This window comes from Tamandua tetradactyla, chromosome 2 (genome assembly GCF_023851605.1).
Source record: "Tamandua tetradactyla isolate mTamTet1 chromosome 2, mTamTet1.pri, whole genome shotgun sequence".
Lineage (NCBI taxonomy): Eukaryota > Metazoa > Chordata > Mammalia > Pilosa > Myrmecophagidae > Tamandua > Tamandua tetradactyla.
Genome location: NC_135328.1, coordinates 197,604,955 through 197,626,754, shown reverse-complemented (window position 1 = coordinate 197,626,754; position 21,800 = coordinate 197,604,955). Strand labels below are relative to the sequence as shown.

General features: G+C 38.3%; 1 protein-coding gene across 2 annotated transcripts; it reads left to right on the top strand.

Moving 5' to 3' along the window:
• The first annotated feature begins 516 nt into the window (after positions 1-516).
• Positions 517-21,104, top strand: TRNAU1AP (tRNA selenocysteine 1 associated protein 1). Of its 2 annotated transcripts, XM_077150594.1 has the most exons (9): positions 517-620; positions 1,121-1,218; positions 7,177-7,276; positions 7,900-7,952; positions 9,468-9,599; positions 10,712-10,831; positions 14,092-14,254; positions 14,457-14,490; positions 20,845-21,104. In XM_077150594.1, the coding sequence occupies exons 1-9, from the start codon at positions 594-596 to the stop codon at positions 20,979-20,981; spliced, it is 864 nt and encodes a 287-aa protein (XP_077006709.1). In that variant the 5' UTR covers positions 517-593; the 3' UTR covers positions 20,982-21,104. The 2 variants fall into 2 exon arrangements, with proteins under 2 accessions (XP_077006709.1, XP_077006710.1); XM_077150595.1 differs by lacking the exon at positions 10,712-10,831.
• The last annotated feature ends 696 nt before the right edge of the window (positions 21,105-21,800 follow it).

Below are 21,800 nucleotides of genomic sequence, written 5' to 3'. Positions count from 1 at the left end.
AGGGTGGTTGCATATAGGGCTCAAGGTGGCAATATTTAAGAGCCATTAAGGAGATTGACAGGATTCGGGTATTGATTGGTCGTTGAGATGACAAGATCGTCCCCAGTTTACACCTCTTCACCTCCCGGGCGCCTCAGGGATATATAAATGGGAGTGCGACTTCCACGGACTGGGAAACTCAGCTTGGTGCTGGAATGGTGACACAGTAGAACTGGAATATCCAGGCTGCCAAAAGAACCACTTATTTTATGTGTTTATTTTTGAAATTTTTTACAACAAGCATATATGACTTTATAAATGTAACACACACACACACATGCGTTTTTAAATATTCATATATAAAGTTAGAAAGACTGTCCCGCCCCCTCCCGGCCACTCTAGTCCTCACTCCGCCCGCGGAACCCTAAGGTTCGGCGTTCAGCTGGGTCGCGGGTAAAACCCGGAGCGCAGCGTCGGAGCCCTACCCAGGACCACTGGGTTTCTGGGCGTGCGCAGAAGGCGTCGGAGGCGCATGCTCCGTGGCCGTCCTGGGAGAGCGGACGGGCGCCGGCGCGGGCCTGTACTGGAGGCAAAGTCTCCGCCCCGGTGCGGGCATGGCCGCCAGCCTGTGGATGGGCGATGTGAGTGAGGGCTGCCGCTACGGGTCTGAGGAAGAGGAATTTCGGTGTCTCGAGGGAGGAAGGGTCTGAGGGGGAGTGGCCCTCGGATCCCAAATTGGGGGAAATGAATGAGGAGGGACATTGTTTTAGTGACAGAAGTGGGTACAGCATCTAAGGGAAGCGGCTGAGTCTGAGGGGGAAGGGTCCTGGGGTTCCATCTGGATTCACGGAAGGGAAAAGGTAGTTCTGTGGGGGAAGAATCCTAGGGAATGAAGGGCGCTGTGGTACTAGGGTTTCCTTCGGTACAAGGGGGAAGCTCTTCAAAGTGGAGCAAGTTTGAAGAAAAGGGGTTGAGGGTGCGGGAGGTGGGGTTTAGACCACTCTGAAGATGAAACCTCCCCACCAGCAGCGTGCAGCCGACCCGGAGCTGAGGCGGAGGCAAGGGCTTCGTAAGGGCTCCGAAACTGGACAGGGGGAGACCGGATGCTGGCCTGAGCCACTCTGTTCTTGTTTTCCCGCAGCTGGAGCCCTACATGGATGAGAACTTCATTTCCAGAGCCTTCGCCACAATGGGGGAGACGGTGATGAGCGTCAAAATTATCCGAAACCGTCTCACCGGGTACGTTCTTTCCTTCCATCGTCTCAGTTCTCCCTTAATAAATCGTGGTGCACGTATTCAAGAAAATGTAAACATTGCAGACAGTCCAGGCTTCTCATCATCCCTAATAATAGTTATTATAATGTTATAAAAGCTAGTATTTATAGGGCTTATTGAGAGGGAGCATAGCATATTGTTTCAAGACAGGACTGAGAAACCTGATGGGGTTTGAAAGCCATTTTTGCTGACCTTGGGAAAGTTACTTAATCTCTGTGTCATTTTCCTTTACTGTAAAAATGGGAATACTGGGTGCACAGGTAGTTTAGTGGTTAGAATGCCCGCCTTTCATGTGGGAGACCGGGTTCGATTCCCGGACCATGCACCCAAAAAAAAAAAAACAGAATGGGGATACTGTTATTATCTCATAGAATTATGATGAGGATCATATGAGTTAACTCACATTCCACTTTTAGAACAGTACTGGTATATAGTATATGCTCAGTAAGTATAAACAGATTATGAACTGCTAGATAATAAGCAGCTTACATTCATTATCTTTTTTAAGTCATCACAAAAATCTCTAAACTAAGAGGTTATTTAAAAAGCTCAACAGCTGACTTAAGGTTACAGAGCTATTAAATGACAAACCAGCACTAAAACCCAAGTCTGTCCTCAAAACTCATAAGTGCCCTTAGCTATTATCCCCTTTACTGACAGAATATCTCACAGAGATTCTACTATGTGCTACTAGTCTAGATTCCTGAGATATGTGGCTGGAACATAGTCCCTGCTCTCATGGAACTTAATACATTCTAGTGGGGGAAGTCACAATAAATAAGTAAATAAAATAAAATGCAGACTATTTTCAGATATTTCAGATACTGGTGTTCTGTTACCTCCCAGATTCTTCCTTCTCTTTGGAGTCTTAATTTTCCTTTTCTGGTTAGAAATGATAGGAGTTCTTTAGCAATTTGACCTATGTTTATCAAGTGTCAGCTCTGTACCAGGTACTCTACTAAATGCTGCTTGCTAAAACAGCAAATGATTTAAAAATAGAGATGAGAGATATGACATGTAGCCAACTCCGTTGACTCTTTGGTGTGCAAGTACTTTCTGCATTCAGACCCCAATTATCCAGGGACAGATTTTCAAAATGAAAGATCATGCAGGCATAAGTGTTTTTTCTGCTCTTATAAAACAGAAAGCCCCAGAGAATCAGCTTCTGGCACGAAAGTTCATTGTAACACTTTCTGCATTCTAAAACACTGGCATAGTTTCTCACATTTAAATCTTTATTGAAATAGAATTTGGAACTATCCTATCCATGATTGCTAAATCTGGCTATTTTTTATGACAGGACTAACAGACACATTATGTTTACGCCTTTTTCACATTGCTTATACAAATACCATAAAATAAATAAAATTCAAGATGAGAGAAAATTAGGGAAAAAAGATAAGACCCAAGGGAAAATTATATGAAATAGAACATAGTACTTAGGAATGAGATTAGATTTGGAGCAGTCACACCTCTCATTCATTTTTGCTGGCCTGAAAAATAGTACAACCACTGACAAAAAGGGTCTAGCAGTTTCTTATAAAACTAAACCTTATGACCTGGCTAGTCCAGTCTTAGGTATTAAGAAAAATTAAAACATATGTCCAGAAAAAGACTTGAAAAAGAATGTTCATACAGTAGAGTCCTACTCAGCATTTAAAGGAATACTGCTGACACAGCAACAACATGGATGAATCTCAAAAAATGGTCAAAAAAAGAAAACCTTACTGTATGATTCCATTTATTTAAAATCTGCAATAGACAAAACTAATCTGTGGTGAAAGAAACTCAGAACAATAATTGCCTCTAACAGATTGGGGACAGAGGTTAATTGGGAATGGCATGAGGGAGAACTCTTTGGGGTGATGATAATGTCCTGTCTCCTTGATAGAGGTTTAGATTGCACAGGTCTATTGGAACTTAGTGCCCAGTACACTTATGATTTGTGCATTTCATTGTATGTAAATTTTATCTCAAAGGAAGGAAAAATACTAAACAAATATTGAACTCTAATTAATGATGTGCATGCAAAAGTACTTGAGGAAAGTGTACTGGTATCTGCAACTTACTATGAAATGCATCTGAAAAAGGAGGGATGATAGATAAGAAGATGGATGGTTTGTGATTAAGCAAGTATAGTAAAATATTAATTTGGGTGGTGGGTATATGGGTATTTACTGTACAGTTCTTTCAAGTTTTCTTTATTTGAAAATTTTAATATATAATTTTGCATTATTGTAAATCTTGACAAACAAACATAATAAAATTTTGGGAGCTGGATGGTGCGGAAATTGTAGTTAGACTATTCTGAAATCAAACCCAACCTTTGGCACATACCAGCTGTGTGATTTAAGGCATATTGCATAATCTCGCTAATCCTCCATCTCCTCATCTATAAAATAAAAGCAATAGCTGTATTCACCTCATAGAGTATTTGTGAGGATTAGATGAGATGGTGTATGTGAGGTGTCTAGGACGGTGTCTAGCACAGTGCCTGGCCCACAGTTAGTGTTCGGTAATGGTCATCTCTTACTAACTGGGGTTTTCATATCTATATACCTTTCCATTCTTCTTTCCATCAGTTGATCCCTGGGCTCAGTTACTGCCCCTATGCATCTGGTTATTTGAGCTGAAGATCTGAAGTAGGATTTACAGAAAATTTTTGATAATTTCACTGGTTATAGCTTTATAGGATGGTATTACGGAAAAATTGACTAGTTTCAGTATATATCTTTAGTAGGAAGGGATGACAGGGGTTTCAGTCACATCCTCCTACTTATGTCTTTTAGTGACACCCTCAAAAATAGAGCACTGGGAATCTCACACACAAACTTCCCACCTTAGGTAAGGTCCATTGGTTTACTTTGTCTACCTTATAAGATTATGAGTTTCTTTTTTTTTTACATGGGCAGGCACCGGGAAACGAACCCGGCTCTCCGACATGGCAGGCAAGAACTTTTTTTTTTTTTTTTTAATATTTTTATTGACAAATCTTCATACACATACATTCCAAACCTGGTGTACAATCAGTGGCTATAGTATCATCACATAATTGTGTATTCATCACCATGATTATTTTTCAGAACATTTTCATCACTCCAGAAAAAGAAATTAAAAACTCACACATTCCATACTCCTTACCTCTTCCTTTCATTGACCACTAGTATTTCCATCAACCCAATTTATTTTACCCTTGTCCCCCCTATTTATTTTTTATCCATATTTTTTTACTCATCTGTCCATAACTTGGATAAAAGGAACATCAGATACAAGGTTTTCACAATCACTCAGCTACATTGTAAAAGTTATATCTTTATGCAGTCGTTTTCAAGAATCAAGACTTTTGGAATACAGCTCAACAGTTTCAGGTACTTCCCTCCAGCCACTCCCATACACCATAAACTAAGAAGGGATATCTATATAATGCATAAGAATAACCTCCAGGATAACCTTTCGACTCTTAGAAATCTCTCAGCCACTGAAACTTTATTTTGTCTAATTTCTCTCTTCCCCCTTTTGATCAGGAAGGCTTTCTTAAGCCCTAGATGCCAGGTACCAGCTCATCCTGGGAGTTCTGTCCCTCATTACCAGGGAGATTAACATCCCTGGGAGTCATGTCCCATGTAGGTGGGGAGGGTAGTGAGTTCACCTGCCAAGTTGGCTTACAGAGAGAAGCCACATCTGAGCACCACAAGAGGTTCTCTGGGGGTGATTCTTAGGCCGAATTTTAAGTAGAGTTAGCCTATTCTTTGTAGTAATAAATTTCAATGGGGCGAACCCCAAGATTGAGGGCTCAGCCTATCAATTTGGTTGTCCCCACTGCTTGTGAGAATATCAGGAATTCTACAAATGGGGAAGTTGAATATTTCCTCCTTTCTCCCCAATCCCCCAAGGGGACTTTGCACATACTTCTTTATTTACTGCCCGTATTACTCTGGAATATATCAGGACATCAAACTAACTTGGACAAACCAACAAAATCGATTACAAGTTTCTTGAGGACATGAACCGTGATCTTCAGTTCTGTGTTGTAGCTTGGCACATGGTACGTACTCAAAAAAATTTTTTGTGATTTATGAAAATGTTCACCAAAACTGGAAAGAATAAAAAGGCAACACCCATACACCCACCACCTAATTTCAATTGTTGTTTACATTTTGCCACATTTTCCTTATCTATATACATAGTATATCTATATATCTATGGCTAGATAGATATTTTTGCTGAGCCATATGGAAGTAGTTAAAAGCATTTGACACTTCACCACTAAATGTTTCATCACACATCACCAAAAAACTGGACATTCTCCTGCATAACCACAGTGCTCATATCAGGCCTAACAAAATTAACAGTAATTCCCTAATACCACATAATAGCTAGTCTGCCTTAGTTTCTTTGTTCCCACAAGCTACTTTTATTCTGGGCAGTAAGTTAATGTACTGACTCCCTGCAGCAATTATTGTGACTTTTAAAGAAAAAACTGCTCTTGAGTTTGTATTGTTGTGGCTTTTCTAATGCCTGTTGCAAAGGGAGTGAGTCACATAGTGACCCTTGAATGAGCCGCATAGTCAGCTCTATGGCACAGAGATATCAGAGATAGTGTTCAGTGGAGGTAGCCATTGCAAACTGCGGCTCACTACTGATGCTGCTTGAATTTCATCTTGTTACTGAATTTTTTCCGGATTTTAGATCTAGCATTGGGAGTCTTTCCTTGCATGATACCTCTTTCTTTAGAGATTTTGAGGTACTTGCTGTTGGCCTGACTTCTTCTTCTTCCTCTTTTTCTTCTTTTTCAACTCTCTTCTTTTTTATCATTTTCTTCTCTTCGTCCTTCAGCATCTTTCGTTGTAGACGTCATGAATAATTCCTCTAGTTCTTTCTCCAGTTTCTTTTTTTTTTTCAGTTCCTTATTTTTTATTAAGATATAGTGAGGTTTCTCATTTGCATCATCAAACTTCTCTTCTGCCTGTCTGGCTGTATTTTCAACCTCTTTAACTTCTGCATATGTTCAATTATAGCCATTGCTTCAAGATATTTATTCTTTTGGGCCATTAGATCTTGATTAACTGATTCAATTAGATGAACATTTTTATCTAATACAGTGACTTGTATGATTTTTTCCATTCTCCGTCGATGAAGTTTCCTTGGTTCAAGAAGGTCGATGATGTTCAGGGTTTCTCTCTGAACTGGAAAGACACATGTCGAACATGGCAGTGTCTGCTAGCTTTCTCTCCTGGCTTCTTGTTTCGTGAAGCGCCCCTGGGGATGTTTTCCTTCTTCGTCTGGAAAGGTCTCTGGCTGGTGAACTATGACTTGTGGATTGGTCGTGGCTCTGCTCTCTCAGAATCTCTTGCCTTAAATTTTTATAATTGTTCCTGGAATATCTTTTTTAGCTTTTTTCTTTTTAATGAACTTGAAGCCAATCAGAGATCGTGCAGTGAGTGCATTTTTTCTGTAGTCTCTTAAACCTCTTTTAAATGTGGAAAAGCTGGCTTTGTTTTCTCACAGCATTGACTTTTTGAATAAGTTAGTCTTACATAAGGTTCTCCATCCTGGAGATGTTTGTTTATTAGTGGTAATGTTTTACATGTTCTCCTATAGTGGTAATGTTTTACATGTTCTCCTATCCCTAATATTTCCTGTTAGCTGAAAATTAAAGCTAAAGACTTGATAGAATTGCATTAAACATTTTTGGCAAGAGAATTTCATATGTGATGCAGAACATAAATAAACGTTTACTGAATAAGTCTAAAATCGGTCCAGGTTGGCAATCCTTATATTCAGGTTATTGAACTGGATTGCAGTAGGGAACAAAAACAGTATGGGCTCTGATTAGAAAACTATTTGTCCCTCCCTTCAGGCCAAGACTCAGTCTGTCATCTGGGTATCTTTAACCATTCTTTTTTTCTGCTTTATTTCCAGAATCCCAGCTGGCTACTGCTTTGTAGAATTTGCAGATTTGGCCACTGCTGAGAAGTGTTTGCATAAAATTAATGGGAAACCCCTTCCAGGAGCCACACCTGTAAGGACATTTAGATAATGATGATGTTGCCATTGTTTATTGTCATTAATAATTACCACCCATGAATACTTACTGTATACTTACATCATATTTTTAGTCCTTTAACAACCCTACAACAGACATTGTTATCTTTTTTTAACAAACTAGGAAACTGAAGTGCAGGAAAGTGAAATAATTTGTGCAAGGCAACACAGGTAGTCAGTGGCAGAGCCAGGAGTCAAACTGAAGACTGCCTGCCTCCAAAATCCATACCCTTTCCACTCTGCATCACTGGTTCCCTTAATGGAAGATTTGAAAATCTAGATCTCTTGCCTGATTGAAAAAGTAGAACAGGCTGGCAGCAGTGAGGACACATTTCAAGAGAGTTACATTCTGCTCTTCCTACAGTTACTTAGCTTACAGCTGCACCAAGCTGGCACATCTGGGCTCATAGAATCATGGAGCTGGAGTGCCCTTAGCGGCCATCTGTGCAACCCCCTCATTTTATACAAGAGAAAAAGCTGAGGCTTAGAGAGGGGGAGATGTTTTGGCCAAGGTAATTTATTTCAGTTTTTTTTCAAATATTGTTTGACTCTTGAAGCACCTTTCTCTGTTTTAGTTTGTTTGTTTTTTTAAATTTCCAGGCAAAGCGTTTTAAACTGAACTATGCCACTTATGGGAAACAACCAGATAACAGGTAAGTGTAGAGTAGCCCCAGGTTAGCTTCAAGCCCCTGGAAATGGCTAGGCAGAGGCAAGATGTGTCACTATACTGGGAGCTACCAAAGAGGAAGATGGGAAGTTGAGTTTGACTCTAGCCTGCCCCTTACTGAAGGAATTCAGCCTCCCTTTTCTCTGTTGGTGGACCTTCCTGGCCCACTTCCATTTCAAGGCCTCTCTCTTCCCTCTCTCAGATTCCTCCTCCTGCCTTCCACCTGGTCATCCCCCACAATATGAGGTTTGATTCTGTGAGAATTAAACTGTTGAAACTAAGTAAATTGATTCAGTATTTCAGGGAGCTGTTCAGCACTAGGTATCAGAGCTTTAAAAAGATTTGTACCCGTCAACTCTATAATTCTACTGCTTAAAACTTATTCACTGATATGTTGAAAGATTAGCCTCAGAAGGTTCACTGAAATATTATTTATAGTAGTTAAATAAATCACAATATGTTTATGAGATGGGAAGCTACATATCCATTAACATGTCAAGTTGTAGCAGCATACTGACTTGTCAAGATGCTGACATTATGCCAGAAACAAAACAATGAATCAAATCCAATTTTTGTGACTTAAAAAAAAAATTACAGAAAAAGACAGTATAGCAAAGTGTTCATGGTGATTATCTTTGGGTTATAAGATTATTGGTGATTTTATTTTTCTCTTTCTATTCTGATTTTATACAAGGAGTATGTATCATTCTTAAAATAAGAAAATTGTAACAAAAGGTTGCTTTTTTTAAGCTTTTTTTTAAAAAAGAATTGATCTCTTAGAAGTTGGCAAATGTTGTCTTAATTTGTATACAAGCTTAGAATTTTTATATTTTTACAGGCTGTAAAAATAGATAACCAAAGAATATGTGATAGAGATCATGTGTATCCCCACAAAACCTAACATATTTGCTACCTGGCCCTTTACAAGAAAAGTTTGCTAATTCCTATTTAAAAAGTTTTGGGATTTCATTTTAGGAAGACTTTATTTAGGCCTTTGGTAGTTATGGCCCAGTTCTCATTCACACTGTTTTTCAATATTTGAATTAAAAATATGCAATGAAGACTGAATTGTTAATTTTATCTTTTGGGTACCTCAGAGACCTCTGACCTAGTCCTTTGAGTTTTGGTACCAGATCCTTTACCATCTGAACTCTCAGAAAATTTGAAGCTACAAAAGCTTTATGCATTGGGTGAAGGATTTGGGTCAGGGACTACTTCTGTAACTCTTCTGCTAGTACTGCTGTAATGAATCAAATTAGAACCTGCTTAAGGATCGATCAGATGTATATTTTTCCACCGAGGGCTCAAAAGAAGTTTACCTGAATGGGCTGAAAGAACTTTTCAGTGCGGGCCATGGTGGCTCAGCAGGCAGAGTTCTCGCCTGACATGCCGGAGGCCCGGGTTCGGTTTCTGGTTCCTGCCCATGTGAGAAAAAAAAAAGAACTTTTCAGAGCATAGGTTTTGGTCTTTGTCTCTGAATCTTGTTGTTCTCTCCTTTTAGCCCTGAGTACTCCCTCTTTGTGGGGGACCTGACCCCAGATGTGGATGATGGCATGCTGTATGAATTCTTCGTCAAAGTCTACCCCTCCTGTCGGGGAGGCAAGGTGGTTTTGGATCAGACAGGCGTGTCTAAGTGAGGCCTTACCTGTAATTGTTGCCTACCCTGCTAGTTTTAGCGTCCTCTCCTAGACGGAGGTGTTATAAATAGGCCATGTTGCGTGGTGGTTAAGAGCACAGGCAGTGGAGCCAAACTGCCTGGTTTGAATTCCAGCTCCTATACTGGTTAAGGACACTACCATAGACTAGTTACTTAACTCTAATCCTGTTTCTTCACCTAACATAGGGCTGATTAATAATATCTGCTCATAGGGTTAGTGCAAAGATGAAATGATGTAAGGTAAATAAAGCATATAAGAAATGCTTTATAGATAATTGCTATTTTAATTGTTATTATTACTGAGCCTTTGAGAGTTAAGAAGTTTTCTACTTCAGAAATAGAAAAACCTTAAGGTAGCTCATTCTTGATCAGAATAGTAATTAAAAGCTCAGGCTTTGGGAATCTGGCAGACCTGCATTTGTATCCTACTCCTGCTGGGTTTGGGCAAATTATGAAACTTTTCTGAACTTTAGTTCTCTCTTCAACAAAATGTTCAATAAAATTGAGTTGTTTGGCAGATCAGTGAGATAATCCTGGTATAATGCTCAGCCCAGTGTTTAGGATATAATATGTGCTCCTTAAATGTTAGCTCTCATTCATATACCCCCAACTAGAATATGAGCTCACGAGGAACCTTGTCTGTCTTTTGATTGCTGAGTCCCAGTGCATACAGGCTAGTCTCATTAAACATTTGCTGAATGAGCTTTTATACTACAAATATTATTTATTAGGTAAAAATATTATTTTTTAGTATATTGAGAGGGAAACTACTGTTTGGGAAGAGATGAGAGCCCCACCAGTGAAGGTGTCAAGGGGAATGATCAATTGAAAGTAGGAATGCTGCAGATCTCAGGATCGTCCAGTGCTTGAATCCCAGCACTGCCCTGTGGCACATTTCCTTGGGTGTGACGCTCACCTCCTCCCATACAGTTTGATGGTCTTTCTCTCTCCCTCTTATCCCCTTCTCCCTTCAACCTCCTTGCCTACTTTCTTACCCTTTTTTTCTTTTCCATGCCTCCATTGTTAGACTTCACCTTCATAAAATTTGTGATGGAAATAGCGGGTTTGGTTTTTTTGTTTGTTTGCAGGGGCTATGGTTTTGTGAAATTCACGGATGAACTAGAACAGAAACGAGCTTTGACGGAGTGCCAGGGAGCCGTAGGACTGGGGTCTAAACCAGTGCGGCTGAGTGTGGCAATCCCTAAAGCGTGAGTCCTGCAGGGAGCAGGGAAGGTGGAGGGCCTTTGTACTGACCCACACTGGACATTTCACATCTGTTTGCCAGCTGCAGGGAGATTCAGTTTAAATCACAGACACTGAATGCTTGCTGCTTGACAGGCTTTTCTGCTAAGTGTTAAAATGAACTTTGCATGACCATGCCCCTCAGGAAGCTTATTGCTGGGGCGAGAGCTATGATTGGGGGAAGCAGATACATTCAGACATTGATAGTAACAATGAAAATAAGTAATTATTCTGTTGGAAAAGCAGTATCAATACACACTCTAATGTCCCTGCTCTTTGCCCAGTAGTACCATTTTGGAAATCTAGCCACCGAATTAGTTGAGCAGTAGAGATAAAACTATATCCAATTTTACAATTATTTTATATGAGTGAAACCTACAAACCTCCTATATATCCTTTGCTATGTGTAGTATAAGTTACTACTAACCTCTGTCATGCTAGTAGCACCCTCCCCTGAGCTGTGACAACCAAAAATACCTGTAGACATTACCAAATGGCCCCTGGGGAGCAAAATAGTATAAGTTACTACTAACCTCTGTCATGCTAGTCAGATATCTCTTCTTCCCTTACAGCTCTAAGCAAGTTTGTTACTCAACTTTTGTTTGTATAGGATCTTCCATCATTTGGCCAAAGCAGTGGTTCTTAACTGGTGCTGATTTTGCTCCCCAGGGGCCATTTGGTAATGTCTGCAGATATTTTTGGTTGTCACAGCTCAGGGGAGGGTGCTACTAGCATCCAGCACTAAACCTCCTACAATGCATAGGACAGCCCTCAACAACATAGGATTATTCAGCCCAAAATGTCCATAGTGCTGAGGTTGAAAAAAACCTATGCCAAAAGTAGAACAGTAGAGGATGTACAGGTGGTGCAATGGTAGAGTGCTCGTCTGTCATACAGGTTCCTGGCCCATGCACCGTCCCCTACCCCACCCCCCCAAAAAACTACTTTTAAAAAAAAGGAGAAGAGTAGCTGAACTCTGTGGCCAACATTCCAAGTAGCCGTGTTTGTGTGTGTGTGTGTGTGTGTATCTTTCTGGCTTTTTAAACATTTTTTATTGTATAATAAAAACATATATACAAAGCAAAGAAAGAAAAAAGCAGTAGTTTTCAAAGCACTCTTCAACAATGAGTAGTGACATGTCTTTTTTTTTTGTATGCTGTATGGTGGGGTCACATTTCATTATTTTTCTGTGTGAATATCCTGTTATTGCAGCACCATTTGTTGAATTTTTGTCTTGTTTGTTTTTGTTTGTTTTGCTTGTTTGTGTGCTTTTGGGGAAGTACATGGGCCGGGAATCAAACCCAGGTCTCCCACATGGCAGGCGAGAATTCTACCACTGAACTACCTACCCTTCCATCCCCTCCTAGCCATGTCTCTTTTTTTTTTTTTTTTTTCTTTTTTGGCATGGGTGGGTTCCAGGAATCGAACCTGGGTTTCTGGCATGGCAGGCGAGAATTCTGCCACTGAGCCACCGTTGCACCGCCCATAGCCATATCTTTTAAAAGCAAGAAAAGATTTGGAGTTTTTTTATGGTTTAACTGTGTTTAGATCTTAGATCAGACTGAGCTATTTCCCCAAAAAACTTTATTTCTTGTAAATAAAAATAAAAAAATAAAAAAACTTTATTTCTCTATTATATAAAAACACTAAAATATTTAAAAAAAGAAATTCCTCATAATTCCAGTACCCTAAGATGACTAATTTTAATTTCTGGGTTCTCTTCCAGGCTTCTCCATATATGTCCATGATTTTTATATATTTAAAATATAGGGTGACTTTGCATGTAGTAGATTTATTTCTTCATTTTTAATTTACAAAAGCAATGCTTATTCTTACTTTTTTCCAGTTAACTCAATATACATACTTTTCCATATAGTTGTCATTATTATAATTTTTAACAGTCGCAGAATATTCTTTATTTTTAATGTAAATATGTAACATAAATTGTGCCATTTTAACCATTTTTAAGTGTATAATTCAATGGCATCAGTTACATTTATAGTGTTGTGCTACCATTACCACCATCCCTTTCCAAAACTTTTTCATCACCCCAAACAGAAACTATGTACCCATTGAGTAATGACTCTATTCCCCTTTTTCCCCAGCCCTTGGTATAACCTACTTTCTGACTCTATGAATTTGCTTATTCTAGATATTTTATGTAAGTGGAATTATATAATATGTGTCCTTTTGTATCTGGCTTATTTCACTTGGCATAAATATCTTCAAGGTTAATTCATGTTGTACTATATACCATAATATTCATTCCTTTTATGGCTGAATACAATTCCATTGTGTGTGTATGTCACATTTTGTTATCCATTCATTTACTGATGGATGGAATATTTGTTTGAGTTTATGTTCAGTCCAGCAATTCTTCTGATATTGATTGTTCTGTTTGTTGCCATTATTCAGTAAACAGTTACTGAGTCCCTCCAACATAGAAGGCCTTGTCCTACACATTGGAGATGCTGCTGTGAACAAGAGAAACAAAGTCCCCCCTTCAAGGAGCTTATTTTCTGTTATATCTATGAGCCTTAGAGTTAAATCTGGCTCCATTGCTAGCTCTGCGACTTAGTAGCTGTGTGGCCTTAGGCAAATCACTTACTGTTTTACAGGCTCGGTATTCTCATCTATATAAGGAGAATAATAAATACTAACTGTTTTAAAGTTGTGGAGGTTTTAAAATACGAGACCATATATGAAAATGTTTGGGCACAAATCCTGATTATCTACTTGAGAAATGGTAGCTTTGACTACAATGGGACAAGGAAGGCCTGTCTTATTTTAGAAGGGGGAAGGGGAAGTGATTAGGTATTTTGTAGTTTGAAATGCTTCTTGGATCTTCCTAAACCCAGATTATCCAGGCTATGTTTACCTGAGACTTTGGACTAACAGAATCTCTGAGAGAAGAGGGAAAATCAGCCTTGACAAGATTGATAGAGAAAAACTAACCATTAGAAGTGCCTCCCTTACAAATATGGACTGTGGAGCCAGACTACCTGGATTGAATCTTTTATTAGCTGTGTGACTTTGGACAAATCACTTAACCTCTCTGTATCTCTGGTTCTTAATCTTTAAAATAGAAATAGGGTTTACTTATTCCTTACTTTTTTTGTGAGGGTTAAATTAGTTAATCTGCATAAAACACTTTGAACAGCCCCTGACTGCATAGTTAGTGCTGTGTAAATGTTTGCTTGTTTATTTTGTTCTTTCTTCATTTAAGGAGCCGTGTAAAACCAGTGGAATATAGCCAGATGTATAGTTACAGTTATAACCAGTATTACCAGCAGTACCAGAACTACTATGCCCAGTGGGGCTACGACCAGAACACAGGCAGCTACAGCTACAGCTATCCCCAGTATGGCTATACCCAAAGCACCATGCAGGTAACTATGATGTCGCATGTGACCCTCTTAGGCTGTGTCATGCTCTGGAAACTTGGGTCATCCTCCAGGATGGGTGTGGTAGCCATAGGGCTTGGGCTTCAGGGAAAAATGGAGAAAGTACCTCTGGTTAAAAATAAGCCATTTCTGGTCTTGGGCCAGGATGTTACCATGTTCCTCACCCATTTCTCTGATCTTTTGGCAGACATATGAAGAAGTTGGAGATGATGCATTAGAAGGTAAGAAAGGGATGATCATTCATTCCACTGCCAAGTATTATCACATGACTCCTTTGTGGCTGACATTGTGCTGGGTGCTAAGGAAATGCAAGTTGAATTCTGCACTGGAGGAACTTACATTCTAGTGAGGGAGCTAGGCATGAATATAATTACAGTAAGATCTGAGGTATGTGGCTACAGAATTGTTGAGTGCAGATCCCAGAGGGTGGGGAATCGTGGCAGTTAGCAGCTGCTGATGTGATGGGGGAGTACCCATCACTCCCTAGACTTGTGACATCCTTCCCCAGAATGTAGATCTCTAATAAAAATATTATTATTTTGTATTTGTTGAACAGTTTATAAACATTTTTTTATTTCATGTTTTTAAATTTTTTCCTTTTACTTGAAGTTTTATGTTTTTCTGATTTTTAACTATTATGATTGAAATTTTGGAAAATAAAGTATAATGAAGAATCTGAAAATAACTTATTCCTAACTCATAGTATAGTCATTGTTTTTTTATTTAAAGAAATAATTACAAATTTTATTGAATTAACTGATGAAAAAGAAAGTGAAACTGAAGAAATACTAACCTTCAGACAAAGGTTTTTCAAAACAACATATACTTCTAAATGATTCTGTAAGGTTTGAAAAAAATTATGAAAAAATATTTTAATTTAAATTTCCTGTTTATGAATATAAAGTTTTTAGGAAGTGAAATTTAAACAGTTGTCTTATAAAATCAGACACTGTTGATTTTTAAGTAACTAAAACATTTTTTAAGGTATAAGAAGAATCAAAGTTTGATACTTATGTCTATTTTAAGGATTATTCTTCAAGAGAAGATAATGGGACAAATGTAATCTGTAAGGAAAATATCCTTTAAAGAAACACTCACTCAGGCATTATAAAGCACTTTCACATATGTACTCTCATCTGATTTTAACAGGACCTTATGGGGTGGGCTGGACAGGATACAGGACCTCCAAATGACTGGCGGGGAGCCAGAGACCCGAGAAGCCTGAGTGATCTGTTCAGGGTCACACAATGAGTTAGAAGGAAGGTCAACACCAGAGTTCCTGTCTTTCTATGCTCCAACTCTTCCCCCCAGAATACTCTCCCTCCTCTTTGGAGATAATTAAGCCAATTATTAGTGTTTAACTCCTTAGAATTTCCCAATCTCTTTTTCATCCACTTGTAATATAACAATAGCCAGCATATTCTGAGTGATAACCCATGTGCCAAGCATTGCTACCTATCAACACTATAATGCTATGATGGATAGATAGTGTTATAATCCCCATGCTACAGAAGAGAAGACTGAGGCCTAGAGAGTTAATAATAATAATAGCTAACAGTTATTAACAATTCAGTATGTCCCAGGCTTCTTTTAAGCGCTTATATTTATTAATTCATTTAATCTTCACAATAATTATTTTCACATTATTTTATAAAGTAAATACCACAGTTATTCTGATTTTACAGATGAGTAAAGGTGGAGAACTTGAAGGTCAGCATAGTTGTAGGTTGCATCATAGAAGTAAGAAGTAGAGCCAGTCTTCAAATCCTTTTAGTCTTGCAGTAGCATTCGTGCTCTTTACCACTGTATTACAGTGCTTCCCATGACTCTGATAAACACCGAGTCAGGTGAGCACAGCAGGGATTGTTATCTTTCATCTTTTCTCTGGCTTCAGTAAGTCTTCCAGGCCCTCATTCCACTATGAGGAAAGGTACATAATAGTCTTCAGCACATACATGCCTGCCCTTGATCAAGCCCTTTCCTAATCTGTTCCCATAAGCTATGACACACTGGGTAGAGTGACCAGGCAGGTCATGCTCTGCTTCCTTACAATTCCTCTGTGGGAGCCTCTGCAAATGCTCAGAGCTTAAACTCTTATAATTCAGATTAAAATGAAAGAGAAAGAACGATCCATCTTGTTGCAGTAATAGGCAGAGTTCATATGTGAACAAATTCAGTACTGACTGGTGTAGAAACAGATTTTTAAGAGTAGGTGAGAAGTGATATATTATACATACATACCCTCATCCAAAGTTTGTACCAAATTTTTGTAAGTCCTGCATTTGTAGGGCTAATAAAACAGTAAGAGTAGGTGAGAACGCTGAAAATAGTTCACCAAAGAAATTGCAAAATGACCTATAAACCTCAAGGAAAAGTAGTTTAAATGTGCTATTAATTTTTTTTCTTTTAAAAAGGGAATTTATTAAGTTACAAGTTTACAGTTCTAAGGCCATAAAAATCTTCCAACTAACACATCCAGAAAAAGATCACTTGACTCAAAAAGGCCACTGGCATCCAGAACACTTTTGTCAGCTGGGAAGGCATGTGGCTGACGTCCGCTAGTCCTCTGGCTTCTGGTTCAAACAGCTTCCCTGGGGAACTGTTTCTTTCTGCATCTCCAAACCTCTCTATCTGTTGTCAACTCTGAAGCTCTTTCCAAAATGGTTCCCTCTTAAAGGACTCCAGTAAGCGACCCATCTTGAGTGGGTGGAGACACAGCTCCATGGAAACCATCTAATGAAAAGGTTTCACCCACAATTGGGTGCGTGACATCTACATGGAAACAATTAAATCAAAAAAAGATCCCACATGATATTGAATCAGGATTAGGAACATGGGTTTTCTGGGGTTACACAACAGTTCCAAACCAGCACAGGTATGTTTTCCATTTTGTAAACCTAATCATCTTAAGAAACGGGGATTTTTAATAACTCTACCATAAAACTAGCCTGATAGAATGATGCTCAAAGACCCTTTTAAAGATGACTTTGATCTCTGTGGCAGGTTGAAGTACATACCCCAACAAGCACATGTACTTAATCTTTTTTTTTTTGATGTCACAATTACTTTTTTAAATTTTTATTAATAAAACCAATCAACATACAATATGAACATTCTTTTTTCATTACATAGTTGTATATTCATCATCATGATCATTTCTTAGAACATTTGCATCAATTCAGAAAAAGAAATAAAAAGAAAACAAAAAAATTCATACATACCATATCCCTTACCCCTCCCTTTCATTGATCACTAGCATTTCAATCTGCTAAATTTATTTTAACATTTGTTCCCCCATTATTTATTTATTTTTAATCCATGTTTTACTCATCTGTCCATAAGGTTGTGCTCTTAATTTTAATAATCAAATATAAATTAAAATATGCTACATTTCTGCAAAAAGTTCATACCCTTTGAAACGGTAATTTTACTAAAAAAGATGTTATCCCAAAATGACACTTATCGGTATAGATAAATATCCAGTGGTAGAGGATTGGTTTAACAAATAACATTAGCCTTTTTTCTTAAATCACATTTTTTCTAAGAATATTGACATAGGAAAATGTTTCCAGTGAAAAAAGGCCACATAGAAAATAGGGTATTTGATAAAGAGTCTAGTTAGCTGTGTTTTTTGTGGGTTGTTGTTGTTTTTTAAGATATAATTCACATACCATAAAACTTACCCTCTGAAAATGTACAATTTGGTGATTTTTTTAGTATAGTTCCAAAGCTGTACGGCCATCACCACTGTCAAATTCTAGAGTATTTTCATCGCACTAAACAGAAAGGCATAACTAAGAGCAGTCACTCTCCACACTCCCGTCTTTCCAGTCCTTGTCAACCACTTTAAAATTGTCTCTATGGACATTTCATATATGTGAAATCATACAGTATCTGGTCTTTTGTGATTGGCTTCTTTCACTGAGCATAATGTTTTCAAGATTCATCCATGTATCAGTACTTCTTTGAAAAAAAAAACAACGGGTGAATAATTCCATTGTATGAATAAGTCTTAATTTTATCAGTTCATCAGTTCACAGATATTTAGGATGTTTATACTTTTTTTGCTCTTATGAATAATGCTGCTATAAGCATTCCTATAGAAGTTTTATATGGTCATAAGTTTTCCTTTCTCTTGGTTATATATCTAGGAGTGGAATCTCTGGCCCTTTTGTTAAACTCTAGTTAACCATTTGAGGAACTGCCATACTGTTTTCCAAAGCAGCTGCAGCATTTAACATTCGCACCTGCAGTGTATGAAGCGTTCTACTTTCTCCACATCCTTGCCAACATTTATTTTTCTTTTTCAATGTAGCCATCCTAGTGGGTTTGAAGTTTTTGTTTTGATTTGCATTTCCCTGATGATGTTGAGTATCTTTTCATTTGCTTATTGGCCATTTGTATATATCTTTGGAGAAACTAAAATATTTTGCCCATTTTAAAATTGGAAAATCTTTTTATTGTTGAATTGTAAGAGCTCTTTATATATTCTGGATAGTAGTCCCTTTTCAGATTTGCAAATATTTTCTTGTTCTGTGAGTTATCTTTTTAATTTCTCGATGATGTTCTTTGAAGCCCATAAGTCTTTAATTTTGATGAAATCCAATTTATCTATTTTGCTTTTGTGGCTTGTGCTTTTGTTGCTTGAGTCTTATCTAAGAAGCCATTGTGTGTTTATTCCTGTTATCTTCTAAGTGTTTTATAGTTTTAGCTCTCACATTTAGGTCCTTGATCATTTTGAGTTTTATAGATGGTGTGAGGTAAAACTCCAGTGTCATTTTTTGCATATGGATATCCAGCTGTCCCAGTATCATGTGTTAAAGAGACTATTCTTTCCTGATTGAATTGTCTTGGAACTTGTTGGGGATTGAATTATGTCCCCCACAAAAGGCAAGTTCAGGTCCCAACCCCTGTAGGTGTGACTCATTTGTTAAGTAGGGCCTTTGAAGATGTTTTGAATTAAGGTGTGCCCAAACTGTATGAGGGTGGGCCTTAATCCAATAAAGCTAACATTCTTAGAAACAAAGGAAAGTAGACACAAAAAGAGAAGACACAGGGAGCAGCCAGAAGCTTGAAGTTGATGGAACTTGGAAGAGAAAGATGCCACCATATGCATTCCATATGCTAGAAAAGCCAAGAAACCCCAAAGATTGCTGGCCAATCAGAAGATATCACCCCAGGAAGGAGCAAACCTATTTTTAACCTCTGGAACTGTGAGCCAACAAATTCCTATTGTTTAGCCAACCCATTGTATGGTATTTGTTTTAGTAACTGGGAAACTAAAGCAGCACCCTTGTCAAAAATCAGTTTACCATAAATGTAAGGGTTTATTTCTGGACTTAATCCTATTCCATGGACATTCCATATATTCCTTAGACCAGTGCCACAGTTTGTTATTGTAACTTTGTCGTAAGTTTTGAAATGGAAAAGTGTGAGTCCTTCAACTTTGTTCTTTTTCAAAATTGTTTTGGTTATTCTGGGTTCCTTGCACCACACAAATCACCTTGCCAATTTCTAGAAAAAATTCAACTGGTATTTTGTTAGGGATTGCATTGAATCTATAGATGAATTTGGGGAGTTGCCATCTTAAAATTATTAAGTCTTCTGATCCATAAACATGGGCTTTTTTTCCATTTATTTAGATCTTTAATTTCTCCAGTGCACTTTTAAATGCATGGATATGCTTGTGTGGGAATCCACCATGAAACCTTCATTGAGGACAAGTAGAACATTGCCAGCCCCGAGTCCATCCATCACCCCCCACCACATCACACTTCTTCCCTGCTAGGAAAACCATCGGTTTGAATTTTGTGATCATTTCTTTCCTTCTCTTTATAGTTTTAGCACCTAGATAGGTATCCCTAAATAAGTTTTACCGTTTTGAACTTTAGATAATAGAATCATACTGTATATATTTTGTCTTGCTTCCTTCATTCAGCACTCAGCATTGTATTTGAGATTTGTCCAAGTTGCAAGCAGCTGATTTTCATTTTCAACGCTATATAATACTCCATGTTAATAATATGCCAGTTTAAGTTATGGGCCATTTTTTATATTATTCTATTTTTTATTATGATTTCTAAAGAACAAATAGTACTTTTACAATCAAAAAAGATTAGTTAAAAATGTAGGATTCACAGTTCTTTTCCTAGAAATTTTTAGTTCTTGGTACTTTGAATTTAGTAACTGATCAGATTTTTCAAATTCAAATTTGAAATAAGAACCCCATCAGAAAAACCCTAGGCACATGGCAGCTACTGACAAAGATGTAGCTTTTTTTAATGTGTAGTAGCAGCCACCATTATGAGTTCCAACTACATGGTACATTTCCTATGTACATTATCCATTTTTATCCTCACAGGAACCCTGGTAAGGCAGTGGTATCAGCCATTGTGAGAAATGAAACTGACACAGAAAGGACAGGGAACTTGTCCTAGGACACACAGGAAGTCCTGGGAACTGGGAACTGAATCCAAGTCTCTTATGGCCACACAGCCCAGGTTTCTTCCCTTGGCCCTCTGCCCCATCCTGCTGCTGAGGCCCTCTACCAAAACCTATCCATGCTTCTCTTCCAGACCCTATGCCACAGCTGGATGTGACCGAGGCCAACAAGGAGTTCATGGAGCAAAGTGAGGAGCTGTATGATGCACTCATGGATTGTCACTGGCAGCCCCTGGACACAGTGTCTTCAGAGATCCCTGCCATGATATAGGCAGGACAAGCCAGAATGGACTGTGTGAGGGAGGGAGATGACTTTTTTTTTTTTTTAATTATACAAACTTTTACCTTTTTGGAAATGATTTATAAAATTTTAATAATCAATGGCTTCTTGAGATTGTGAAGATTCTTCATTTGAGTGATGCATCTAATTTCACTTTGAAAATCAAAGGACCGCCCATTAAGAGAGCTATTTTTTTTCCATCTCTGAATAGGAATAATTTACCTCAGAGTTTTCCATTCCCCTGGGCAGTTTGGAATTAAAAAGTGGATCATGATTCAAATACCCATCAAGCCATATGTTTAGAGGCCCTTATCGTTAGAAATGATGGGGCATCTGCTTGTTAAAGCAGTGAGACCATCATGAGTATTCCTCCACCCTCCCACCCCCCATTCCAAGACTGGCTGGCCCATTGTTGAGTAATGGCATGACATTCCAGCTAGGTCTGTGTACAGACCAAAGCGCTAGGTTTGATAGTGAAAAAAAGCTGTGGGTTTTCTGCCTGGTGCACCTAACTGCCAATCTGTGACACTGGGGTTTCAGAGCACAGGACCAGCTAGCCATAACTGATGATGTTCATTTATAGGTTAGTTTAAGCACATTAGGCATTGACCAGTTTGTTAAATCCACCTGTCTACCAAGATAGCTTTGGAATCAGGGCAGGTTCTGGGCTGACCTAAGGCCTTTAATTTTAAGTGCTGTCTTTAGCACTTTTTTTCTTTAGCAATGAAGGGATACTAATTTCCTGATTCACCTAAATCTAGTTTCCTTTGTACTTCCCTACTTCCTGATTTTACTGTTAAATCAGGAAAT